The sequence below is a fragment of the Chelonoidis abingdonii genome, chromosome 3 (genome assembly GCF_003597395.2).
Source record: "Chelonoidis abingdonii isolate Lonesome George chromosome 3, CheloAbing_2.0, whole genome shotgun sequence".
Classification (NCBI taxonomy): domain Eukaryota; kingdom Metazoa; phylum Chordata; order Testudines; family Testudinidae; genus Chelonoidis; species Chelonoidis abingdonii.
In genome coordinates, this window is record NC_133771.1 from 217,099,924 (window position 1) to 217,113,087 (window position 13,164).

The following is a 13,164-nucleotide window of genomic DNA, read 5'->3' on the forward strand; positions in this document are numbered from 1 at the left end:
CTTCCTGTCTGAGCAGGGGTGGGTAGTCCAGCCAGCTGCTTGTGCTGCTGCAGCTACACTTCTATTTTTAGTGTTAGCTCGATCAGCACCATGCATGTATGTCTGCCTGAGCTGGCAATTAAACCTCCAGCTCCTGTGTAAACGTATTCTTAGTTTCCTGCTTTCTTTCGGCTTTCTCAATTCTCTTAGAAGCCCTCAATCTGTCCAAGAGGTTTTACAACTGCTAAAGTGTTAAAACTTCATTGGTTCCTTCTCCCTCCTTGGGAATGAGGTGATAATTTCTATAAAAAATAGAATGCAGGGGTGTGGTGGTAGCTAAGGCATTGTTAATCATCCTGAAACAAAGTTTAACTTTTAGATGTTTAGATCAATAGGAAAGCAAGTGCCAGAAAGGTGAAAGGTCCACACCAACCAGGTTTTAGCATCTGTTGACAAAGAATCTATTAACATACTTCTGAACACTATAATTTTGATAATGCTCAAGGAGAAGGGACTGTGCTCAAGAGAATGCAAATGGGATGTGGAGACTTTCACCATTTTTGGTTTGAATTCAGTCAGCATTGGATAGTGATGTCAGTTGACTGAGTTATGGGATTTCAGCCTAGTTCTTAGTAAACATCTGTCCACGTAAATAAACACCACAGCAGGTGGCAGATCCTTTCTTTCTTGTACTAATCTGGCTCCCATAGCATCTCCCAATCTTTAATATATTTAGCCTCACAGCACCCCTGTGAGGTAGGGAAGTGCTAAAAGCCCCATTTTATAGATGGGAAACTGAGACACAGAGAACAGATGCCTGAGCCCCAGCCTGAGTGGTAGTTACTTGGAAACTGTAATCTATACAAATAATTTATTAACAGCTCTGAAAGTCACCTATTATGTATCCCTGATTAGTGCTTCTCAAACGTGGTACTAGATTACAGGCTGCTTAAAGATGCCTTTTGCCTTGTGTGTTTACACTGCATGGTGATACCAAGGCTGTGCTCAGGACTGTGACTAACACCTCACGTAAGAGAGGACTGGTAAGGAAAAAAACTGACTTTTTGAACTTGAAAAGTTAAGTTACTTTTCAGGGTTACAGTTAAATAACAAATTCATTTTGCTGAAACTAGGGCATACTACTACAACCATAATTGCTACTGTAATAACCTAGAATAGCAGGGGAGGTGTGAGCTGAAGACACAGCCACTCACCCATTATACTGTACTGAGAAATTGTGCCAGGAAACGAATCATGGATCAGCTAAAGCACAAAACACAGTAAGGAGGGAAATACATTTTAACTCGAGAGCAGCTCGCATTTTCAAGGTGATGCTCGTCAAAATGGATGTAGGAGCATTCATTAGCAGCAAATGTGTTTGGATGCTTGTCCAAGTGTGGTTGCTGAGGGGGCAGTTGCATCTTTGGGGCGCCAGTTAACAAACATGCTACATACTCATCTGTATTAGCTGAATGGTGTTATTCATCTGATAGTCTAAGGCTTAAATAAAATCTTCCCTGGACTTTAGGAGACAAGGAAGGCCCTTTGCAGAGATGTGCTATCCCTACTCTTGACATCTGCAAATAGTACTCAGCACCTGGCAAAATACTACCTCACTTTCATCTGCTAAAGCAGGGAGGGGTTCTCAAAACTGTGGGTTGGGATCCCTCAGGGGGTCACGAGGTTTTTCCCTGGGTGGGTCATGACCTATCAGCCTCCACCCCAAACCCTGCTTTGCCTCCAGCATTTATAATGGTGTTAAATATATTTAAAAGAGTTTTTAATTTATTGGGGGGAGGTCACACTCAAAGGCTTGCTATGTGAAAGTATGTACAAAAGTTTGAGAACCACTGTGCTAAAGCATGACTTTTGGATAGATGCAAATTCTCTTGAGATTGAACATTCCCTCCCATTCTCCAAAAAGTCAGTTTTCGTCTTTTTCATTTGTGCATCTCACTTTGCTACATGTGATACCATCTGGGCTTGCAGTGATGCAGTCTAAGGCTGAACTGCCCAAAGAAATTAACAATGAAAACTGCCTAGAAATTTCATTGAAGAGACAAGTGGGGTGGGGGGGAATCTCAGAAATAGGATTCAAACCAGATTGCTCTTTGTAATGTGTTGTACCTGCCCAGGGGGCCACTACTGAAATAATTCAGTTTGTTTCTTCATTAGGAAGAAACACAGTGCAACTCAGAACTCCACCCCCACCCCCTTCTGTAGCTCTGTTTTGTGGTGGGAGTTTTACCATGCAAATACAGTGCTCCTTAATGCGTTATTGTTCAGTGAGAAGAGTCTTAAGTAAACCTGAACAATTTTGGCACTGTGTTTGAATCCAAGAGTGAGATTTAACTCATCTTGATCTAGGAAATTCCTTTGATTTTGAAAAGTAAACCATGTGTAAACAAATCACAATAATCAGTAAAGGCAGATTTGAGTCTACAGAGCTGAATAAACCCATACCTCAAAAACTTTAAGGGATAGGTGGTTTATGTCAAGTCTAAGGTGCCTAAGCTATGCCTGGCATTGAAAAGAAGACACACTATATATAAAGACACAATTTCTTTTAATGAAAATCTGAATACATATATTATTCCAGAGTCCAGTTTTAAGGCACTTGTGCCCAGATCTTCACAGGTATATAGGCTCTAGTGCCTAAATACCTGTGAGGATCTGGATTCTGGTCCAAAAACAAGTTTTTACTTACACCATATGATTACAAGAAAACAATAAAATAGAAGTTCAAGGTGCTTTGTTAATTTGTTCCATATTTATATCCCACATCTACAAAACAATGACCTTAAATAAAATTAAGAGAATCATGGCATGTGTCCACAGTATTTAACAAACATGCATATTCACAGAGGAGGGAAAAAGGCAATATGGCTAAAAGTCATAGGTGGGGACAAGTGGAGTAATGAAACAATGTGCAGGTTAGACACGTACACAGATCTGTACAGAAAGCATTTGGTTCACTACAAGACTGTGACAACAGACAAAATCTGTAGTCAATTCAAAATCTTATTTCCCTTTTTAAAATTTCCTAGTAGCCCTTCAGTTAAAAGAGTATAAAGGTAATTCAGGATGCCATATCAGCTGCAGCAAAGGCAAATATGATCTGGAAAATACAATTTCACAAGCTAATGTTGGCCAATAAGATGTTTGGAAGATTCCATTAAGTTTGCTTTTGTTCTTCATTAATGAAACCAACATCAGTAAATCTCTTCCATCCCCCCTCTTTCAGATGTTTTGCATATCTCTAGCTCCTACGTGACCAGCTTGCGTGAGGAGCAATTTCAAGAGGAGGAAGGCCTATGGCTATTTGGAAGCTTCATACCCTCCAACATTCCAAGGAAAGAAATAAGTACATTTTAAGGCCAGTCCTGCAACCTGAGCCACATGGTCAGGTCCCTATGAACCCCTAATGATTTAAGTGGGGCTTGTGAATGTGACTGACTGGCTGCCTGCAAAGAACAGCTTTCAGAGTGGAGCCTCAAGAGTATTAAGTGAGTGACACTCTCCTCGGGAGGACTATGGTCCCTCATCCTTGAAGATGTTTCATTAATGTCTTATTATGTGAGTGCCTGCAAGCTAGAACGCACATTTTTAATTAGGCACCAAGATAGTGGTAAAGTACATAGTATTAAGTACAAAACACAATTCAACTTTACTTTGGGGCTGCAGCCAGTGCCTCTACAATCTAAGAGGAGATCTGAAAAAAATATTGGTACTTTACCTATTATTTGGAAAGTTTCATCTTGGCAAAGCCGCCTATGAGCATATTTCATTTCTTGCAAAATGGAAAAGTAGCAGTCCTGAGCCCTGACAAACTGAGGTTCCCTCAAAGGAGCAATACCTACTTAAGGACATGTTTTCAACAGCTTGATGAACTTATGGAAATCATTGCAAGGAAGAAGATGTGCTGAGGATTCACAGTTAATTGCAATACTCACTGGGCATGAAGTCTTCTGATCTTGCTTAATGGGTTACTTTTTTAAATGATTTTAGTAGAGTTGTTTACATGACTTCAGAAATTCACAAGGTTTCTGGCTCATTATGGCGGAAATACGAGAGTATGTACATACGTTGTATGCTACCACTACATATTAGGGTTATTGCTATGAATTTGGCCCCTTCTGGACTGAACAGTTACATGAATAAATCTGTAACCTATGTCTCGGCTAAGTTCCATTAGTACTTTTATGTTAAGATTCACATTCTGTACAAACAGAAGATACAGCTTTGCCCCACTCACTCAGCAGAGCAGATGATGAATGAAGAGCCTGTAGCTCCAAACCAGCAAACCCTTACCCATACACTTAACTTTACCCACCTGTGTCATCTCAGACTGACTGCTCAGGTGAGCAAAGAAGTGCATGTGAAAGTGTTTACACTATCAAGGTTCATGTTGGAAAGTTGAGGTTACTCCAGTACAAAAAGTCTATTATTCCTACAACATAGTAAATAGTTTCCTTGCTTTTATGTGACTTTTATGGGCCTGTGAATGAGGGGAAAGCAGTGGATGTGTTATTCCTTGACTTTAGCAAAGCTTTTAATATGGTCTACCACAGTATTCTTGCCGGCAAGTTAAAGAAGTACGGGCTGGATGATTGGACTATAAGGTGGACAGAAAGCTGGTTAGATTGTCGGGCTCAATGGGTAGTGATCAACGGCTCCATGTCTAGTTGGCAGCCGGTTTCAAGTGGAGTGCCCCAGGGGTCGGTCCTGGGGCCGGGTTTGTTCAACATCTTCATTAATGATCTGGTGAGGATGGCATGTGGACTGCACTCTCAGCAGTTTGCAGATGACACGAAACTGAGGGAGTGGTAGATACGCTGGAGGATAGAGATAAGGATACAGAGGACCTAGGCAAATTAGAGGACTAGGCCAAAAAGAATCTGATGAGGTTCAACAAGACAAGTGCAAGTCCTGCACTTAGGACGGAAGAATCCCATTCACTGTTACAGACTGGACCGAATGGCTAGGAAGCAGTTCTTGACAGAAAGGACCTAGGGTTACAGTGACGAGAAGCTGGATATGAGTCAACAGTGTCCTGTTGCCAAGAAGGCTAATGGGCATTTTGAGCTGTATTAATAGGGCATTGCCAACAGAGCGAGGGATATGATCATTCCCTCTATTGACCTTGGTGAGGCCTCATCTGGAGTGCTGTGTCCAGTTTTGGGCCCACACTACAAAGAAGGATGTGAAAAATTGGGAAGAGTCCAGTGGAGGCAACCACAAATGATATAGGGGCTGGAGCACATGGACTTATGAGGGACAGAGATGAGGGAACTGGGATTGTTTCAGTCTGCAGAAGGAGAAGGATGGGGATTTGATAGCTGCTTTCAACTACCTGAAAGGGGTTCCAAAGCGGATGTGATCTAACTTTCTCAGTGGCATCTGATGACAGAACAAGAAGTAATGGTCTCAAGTTGCAGTGGGGAAGGTTTAGGTTGGATATTAGGAAACACTATTTCACTCAGAGAGTGGTGAAGCACTAGAATGGGTTACCTAGGGAGGTGGTGGAATTTCCTTCTTTAGAGGTTTTTAAGCCCGGCTTGACAAAGCCCTGGCTAGGATGATTTAGTTGGGAATTGGTCCTGCTTTGAGCAGGGGGTTGGACTAGATGACCTCCTGAGGTCCCTTCCAACTCTGACATTCTATGATTCTATGACTTGTGCAGTCCTCATAAAAGGTTGTTTTTCTTTCCCAACATCAATCTTCATTACTATGGAGGCAATTTTACAATTGTTTGAACAAGTGAGTCTGTCCGCTCTGTAAAAAGCATTTCTGAATGTTTTCTGCTTGAAGAGCACTTTAATGGTTTTGTTTAATGGTGGTGGAAGAAAAATAGGATGGGCATCTCATGAAGTTTTAATAGCCTTCTAACTACAAACTTGTAAGGGAGAGAACTTCTGGATCTATGGTCCTGGGACACCACAGGACCCCCGCATGGATCTAAGGGGATTACAAGGGAATGGGGGGGCCTCACGCTGCTTTTTTTTACACAGGAATGTGCAATGCACTGGAGCGATATGGAGGAAGCTCTGAGGATTTTCCATGGAAGAGGGGGATCCTGCCTATTGTATTTCATTAATACTGCAGCCTCTAGTTACAATAAAAATGACAGATTAATCTAATATACATATGTGCAAAGGTCACTCTCCTCTGTAAAGTATGCAACACAGGCAAAGTGTGATCTAAGAATGCATGTGTCTGAGGAGTCAGATTATACACAAACAGTTTGAGATTTGCTTCCATGTTTAGTGACCTGGCATCAGAATCCTTTACGGCTCAAGAGCTCATAGCTACCCTCTCTGTAGGCTATTGCTTTAATACAGACAGATAAAATATGCAATTTTGCCTGCAACTCAGGTTCTGATTAGTTACTCTGATCCTGGACCAATTCCTGCAGCTCTCTGATGCCCATAAAGTTTAGCCTGAGTTTGGTTTGCAGTAGGATTGCAAGTTTTGGCTCGATGACTCCGAATGGTGCACAGTAGTGTAGAAATTACTGTGGCAATCACTTAACTATTTGATGTAACTACTGCTTGTGAAGCACTGACCCATGCCCATAGAGAGGATGATCAGGCCCAGTTACGGTACCAATAGAATATATTCTAACCTCCTAATACCCAAAAAGGAGCAGGGAAATCTTTTTGTACCAATCAGTCCACTTCCGGGTTAGCACTCCTGAATGCCTGTTGCCAAGGTAACATACAAATTAAACAGTAATAATGTGAACTCAAACTTTAAACCATTATAAAAGACAATGAATATTTCTCTACAACTATTTTCTGTTCCTCTTATTTTTTCCCTATTCTATCCTAATTATTTTCCTTAAGTAATTTAAAAGTGATCTTCCTTCCCCTTGTTCCCAGTGGAACATGCAACAAAGCTCTAATCACACACCTTGCAGAGAATTCTTTCAATGGGAGTAGAATGGAAAGACAATTTAGCATCACTCTAGCACTAGAAAGGGAGGGGTACTCCTAAAGAATGATTTTAATCTATTAAATTTATTAGCTACTAACCAGGAAAATAATTAGAGACAAGCTTTCATGCTACACAGAGCTCTGTCTCTGTCTGTCTGAGACCAACATAGCTACAATAACACTGAGAACAAGGAAAATTATTGTCTATTCAGGAAGCCCATGCATGGAGTCTGCATCCCCTGCCAGTAAAATTCAACAGCGGCTGGCCCTGTGTCCACATGTGAAGGGGATATTTGGAAGTGGGGAAGCCTTTCCTTCCTTGGAGAAAATAAGGCAGGGGTGTTTAACATGTCATGTCAACTACTTCAGCACCGAGATGGCAGCAAAATTACACCTCTCACGTCGCCCCCATCACTGCCATACCTGAGCCCCTGTGAGGCAGGGAAGCACAACTGTCTCCATTTTGTAGATGAGGCTCTGGGGCACAGGACGGTGAAGTGCCTCACCCAAGATCACACAGAATTCATTACACTGCAACAACTCCCAGATGTCGCTCACTTTTTCTGTTCTTGAAATGTGAGACTCCCTCAGTGCTGACGAGCTGTCATGGGGCTGTTCACCCCACAGCACTCCAAAGTGGCTCAGAAAGAGCTGCACCTGAGGTAAGTTGCACCTGAGAGGAGACCTGGGCTTGACTGACAAGCACTCATTGAATATGGAGTCCCCCTAGGCAGGAGTATGCGGGGGGCCTGTATAAAGCCAGGAAATGAGAGCAGAAGGTGCAGCAGTGTGGAGGTCTGCAGTCACTCTTCAGGAGCAGAGAGGCGTTGAGGAGGAAACCCAGGGGTGGAGCAGAAGCCCTGGGATCCTGATCTTGACCCTGAAGGAAGGGCTTACCCAGAGGATGAAGAAGAAAGCCTGTGGACAGTGGAGTAGGAAGTAGCAGCAGGGGATGGGGCTGTGCAGACCTTGGCTGCTGCTGATAGGGTTCCTGGCTGGAGCCTGGAGTAGCACCCAGGCTCCCCTACCAGCCACTGGGAAAGTGACAGTCTGGAAGGGGAAGACTGCCTGGAGTGGCATCCAGACAGCTGCTCTGGTGAGACTTTGTTACCCCACAAGGAGAAAATTGGTGCCCTGAGCAGAGCACCAAGCAACAGAGGAAGCACTGCTACAGCTAGAGAGTAAGAGGGGCTGCAGCACAAGCGGAAGAAGGAAGGGGAACTCAGACCAGGCAGAGCTACTCCACAAATGCAGCCACAAGGAGACACCCCAGTGGTGAGTGAACCCTGGTACAAGCCTGTTCCTTAAGGGTTTCAAAATATCCTAGGGCTGTTTCAATGTTCCGTCCCTGCTCCATTAGGGAACAGGCTCATTTAAAGTTGTGCAATGCTCCTTTATAACGTTGTTTGGCTGCCTGCTCCGTCCACTGCTTGTAGGATTCTCTGGAAGAGCAGCGACTTTATGAGGGAACATTGCACAACTTCCTCTTCTCTGCCTCCTCCCCCTCCCTCCCAGAGCTTCCCCTGCTGCCAACCAGTTATTAGGACTTTCTGGGAGAGTAGGGGAGGAGCAAGGACAGCACATTCAGGGAAGGAGGCGGCATGGTGAGGGAAGCTTCGCTGCTGGTGGATGCAGAGCACCTGTTAATTTTTCACAGTCAACCGGGACTGAACTCTGCCAGCATTCAGGAGGCTGGAGGGGAGGAGGGAAGAGCTTCACAAACACCGCTGAGTATAGTATTAAATTGTTTGTTTAAAACTTATACTGTTTATGTATATAATGCCTTTTGTCTGGCAAAAAAATTTTCCTTGGAACCTAACCCCCCATTTACATTAAATCTTATGTGAAAATTGGATGAGTTTAACATTGTTTCGCTTAAAGTCGCATTTTTAAGGAACATAACTACAACGTTAAGTGAGGAGGTACTGTACCGAAGCCCTGCCTCAGTCACAGGCTCCTTGTGTGATCTTCCTTCTGTTCTTTCCTTTTCCCCAGCTGCAAGGTGCTGGACTGAGGGCCTGAGCAGCACTGATGAAAAGAGAGATGTAGTTGCTGTAAAATGTAGTATAAGTGACAGCTGCATGCTCCATCCCTATCCAGCTGGGACATGAGGCAACGTGGGCTTAGAGGAGGCTAATCAGCTCCAGGTTCAGATGAGTGCTGAGATCCATGTCACCTAGAAGGGAGTAGGTGCTGATCTTCAGAGGGATTTAGGTGCTTCAATGCCACTGATTTCAATGGGAGTTAGGCACCTAAAGACCTTTGAGGATCTGGGCCTAGGTTCATTGAGTTGGGGGAAGGAAATGAAAAGGGAAAGGCTGGGATCCTTTGGACCTAGATTGACTGTTTGGACCCAAGTGTGGTGAGGCCTAAAACCATGATCAGGCACCAAAGCAATGGTAATGAAAATATGGCTACACCATTTCACAAATAGTGCACGTGCAATATACACTGCAGTATATAGCATTGCTAAAAAGACACCATTGAACGGGGATAACCAAATTAGATTTAATTTGTGGCTTCCCCATCATTGGATATGTTTAAGAACAGGTTGGACAAACCCCTATCAGGGATGGTCTAGCTTGGTCCTGTCTCAGGGCAGGGGGCTGGACTTGATGACTCCTCAAGTCCCTTCCAGCCCATTTCTATGATTCTAAGTGGAATGAAAAATTGAAGATACGCGTTCTCTGACTATTCTCCAAAATGGCAAAATGATTTATAAAATCTCTCCCCATAAGTGTCTGGGAGCAGAGGGGAAAAAAGTATTGCTTCAACCATTAAAAACATTACCTACCTCAACAGTCAAACAGTTTACTAGCTGTTTATTTTTAATGCAGCTAGTGGAAACCTAAAAAGGATGCTATACACTTTCCCTAAAAATAGTGTGAAAACACTTAGTTTTGGCAAATTTAGTCAGGCACTTGTTCAGAAGGTTCTTAACATACGATGCTTCACAGTGTGTATTCCATGGTTCCCAAGGAAAGAGAAGGCAGCTGTATACCGTGGTCTATGATAGATTATAGTACATTGTGAGAGGAATCATTTTGTTCTCTTAGGAGTGAGCAGAATTTGATGATAGTCCATGAAAAAGCAAAATTATCTGGATAGTTGTTTATGTTCCTCTGAATTTCTTTTGGAAACAGACTCAAGACCTTCCTATGAAGATGCAGACTGCTGGGTTTTGTATTTCTGGTAGGCATCTAGTATTTCTGCGACGATGCTTGGATCATCCAGCGTGGTGACATCTCCCAAATCATTGGATTGGTCAGCGACTATTTTCTTCAGCACCCTTCTCATAATTTTCCCAGATCGTGTTTTAGGAAGGCGTTTCACCACCTGAAGAGAAGAACAAATACACTTGCCTTAGAACTTTCATCCTAATGAGAATATTTGAGTGAACCAAGCCTTGAAATGATCCCACTCCATATCCCCAGTGAGATTCCTGGGAACTGTTTAAGAGCTGGGCATGGTGGTCACTGTCCAGGAAGGAGGAATATAGTGATGTTTATTTTTTTATTAGTTAACTGATTTTTCTCCTTTCTTTTTCCAGTTTTGGCCTCATGGGAGATGCTAGGTGCTCAGCACTTTTGAAAATCAGGCTACTTATTCAGATGCTAAACTAGAATTAGAAGCCTACCCATAGGCACCTGGGTCTAGTAATCTTGGCTCTACTCACATAACTCTCAACGTGGCTTACAAAAACAGGTAGGTATCATCATCCCTATTTATAGACAAGGAATCTAATGCCCGGAACAGTTCAGCCACCTAATACTGTAACTCAGTGGCAGAGCCAGAAATATATCTCAGGTCTTCTGATTCCAAGTCCCATGTCCTATCCACTGTAGTCCGCTATCTCCCGTGTACAGGCAAGGGTTAATGTTAACTGATCAGGTTATAGGGAAGGCCACAGCGGTGGACCTGAAGGGTTATGATTTGTCTACACTGGCAGTTGAATGACAAAACTTTTGTCTTTCAGAGGTGTTTAAAAAAAAAATCCCAAAAGACAAAACTTTTACCAGTAACAAGTGCCAGTGTGAACAGCGCTTTGTCGGCTGGGCGCAAACACCGCTCGTTGGGGGTGGAAGTTTTAGGTCGGCAAGAGGGCCGACAAACAGCGGCTACACTGTGCAACTTTTAGTGGCATAGCCACGTCGCTAAAAGCTGTGTAGTGTAGACATAGCCTTTGTCTGGCTTCTGTAGGATAGTTCCTTTGCACAGACAGGCCACGCAAGCCACCATACGACTGCTCTGTTTTTGGATGTATATGCCGAAAACAAGCCAGTGGATAAGAAAACCGAAGAGCGTTAACTACTAATCTGTAGGGAAAGGGAGCAGTATGATCAGCCATGGACTTTACTCTGGGAATCCAGGGAACACCTGATGGCTCTGGGAGTAAGTCTTTCGATGCCTGGGTGAGATGAGCATTAACTGGTAGTGCAAAGTACAGGATGTGTTACCTCCTCTTGGCCTATACTACAACAGTAGCTTTGCTCTTGTATGTTCCAACCTTTCCATTAATTTTTAAAAAAAAAAACACAGGGACATTCCAAATACCTCTGTATTCCTATCAGTGCACCCCTCATCCTGATTAACTGTACTGTGGGTCTAACAGACACAGAGGCATATGAATGCAGCAGGGATGCTGTATTAAGATGGAGGCAGAAAATATCAGACATTTTAAGCAACTTGGCTGTTTGTACATGCTTTGAACAGGAGGGGCCAGATCCCCCCTGTGCCAGAGCTTTGCTCAATGTGGTTTGGAGGTGGAAGCAGAAAAGCTGGTTTGAAGCTCCTTTGTGCGCTCCGAATTCCTAGGGTTGGTTCAGTCCTTAGCATAAGTAGAACAGCCTCAGGGCTACTCTAAATTGTACGCAGCTGCAGTGGCCCCCAGGAGGATGCTTTGCAACCAAGGATTCCCAGGTGCACTAGCACTCCAGCCATCCCCCTTTTCCTGCAGCCATGCCTCTGATATACTCCTGACACCAGAGCCTGGAGTGGCGGCGTAGGGCTGCTATGCCAGTCTGCACTACAGAGGAATTCCTCATCTATCTGGTTAACGTGGCTTTAAGGCTGCTCTGCCAAGGAGCAACAAAGCAGCATTACTGGGGGCAGGATCAGGCCTGTTACGTGGGTTACAGATGAGATGTCTTGCAATAACACCTACCAGAACGTGATCAGGCACAGCATACTTCGCAATCTTGGAAGCAACTATAGATCTGAGCTCTTCTTTAACACGCTCTGTATGAGCTGTGTCTTCTTTTAACACTATGAAAGCAAAGGCACCTGGAAGGGAAGTAAACAGAGGGCATGTACTGTATATTAAATCATTGTTGGGAAAGGCATTCATTTCAGCTGGACTGCATGCACAGGTGCTGTTTCCCATCCCTGTAGCAACTGTCAGGGTTAGGGTCTACCTTGCCCATTCTGAGTAATACCTCACTGCAAGTGCTTCCAAGAATACCAGCAGCTTATTTACACAGTAGTGGTGAGTAAGGATGTCAGAATCAGGTCCTTAACGATTAATGTGCCTTGTTCTGGAGTCCCTGGACCAGATGCTGATCTCAGTTACAGTGATGGTAAATCTGAAGTAACTCCACTGAAGTCACCAAGCATAAATCAGATTAGAATCCGGTCCATGGAGGTCAGGGTTTTGGATCCTGTTTCAAATTGCTTTCTTGAGAACAAACCTTTATTTTCATTAACTAAAATGGAGTCAAACACTACAGTAAAACACTATCCCCTTATAGTGGTAAGGGTTTAAGGGCTTGTCTACACAGGGATGTCCAGGAAAATTAATCCAAATTAACTAAAGATGTGAATTTGAACTGGATTAATTAAACCAAATGAAATCCCTCTGTGAACACCCTCTTTTGGAATAAAAATGGCCTTAATTTGGTTCAGTTCAATTCAATTCCAAAGTGAATTAAACAAAACCAAGTTAAAGTCACTTTAATTTTGAACAACAGCATCCACACAGCGATTTAATGTAATTTAATTAACCTACTTCAAATTCACACCTCTAGTTGATTCAGATTAATTTTCCTAAATTTTCCTGTGTAGACAAGCTCTTAGATAATTTCTCCCTCCCCACAGGCTAGGAAATTAATGCACAGTGAAGTTCCTTCACTTAATCCTTAACTCATCTCTTTGTGTCTCAGTGTATGGGACATAAGACTCATGAAGGGAATCTGGTATCTAAGATCCCTGCACCCCATAAGCATGAGTTATGGAAGCATTGCTATTCTACTGG

General features: G+C 43.3%; 1 protein-coding gene across 5 annotated transcripts in view; it reads right to left on the reverse strand.

Moving 5' to 3' along the window:
• Positions 1-2,528: 2,528 nt before the first annotated feature.
• The window catches only part of ACSS1 (acyl-CoA synthetase short chain family member 1), a 79,483-nt gene continuing 68,847 nt past the window's right edge, over positions 2,529-13,164 (reverse strand). For all 5 annotated transcript variants that reach the window (XR_012655651.1, XM_032770545.2, XM_075064544.1 and 2 more), the window contains 2 exons: positions 12,079-12,197; positions 2,529-10,250 (listed from right to left, as the gene is read on the reverse strand). Coding sequence is in view for 4 of the 5 variants with exons in the window: in XM_032770545.2 (XP_032626436.1) it covers positions 10,071-10,250; positions 12,079-12,197 (299 nt within the window). In the remaining variant the exon portion in view is untranslated. The remainder of the gene's footprint in view (positions 10,251-12,078; positions 12,198-13,164) is intronic.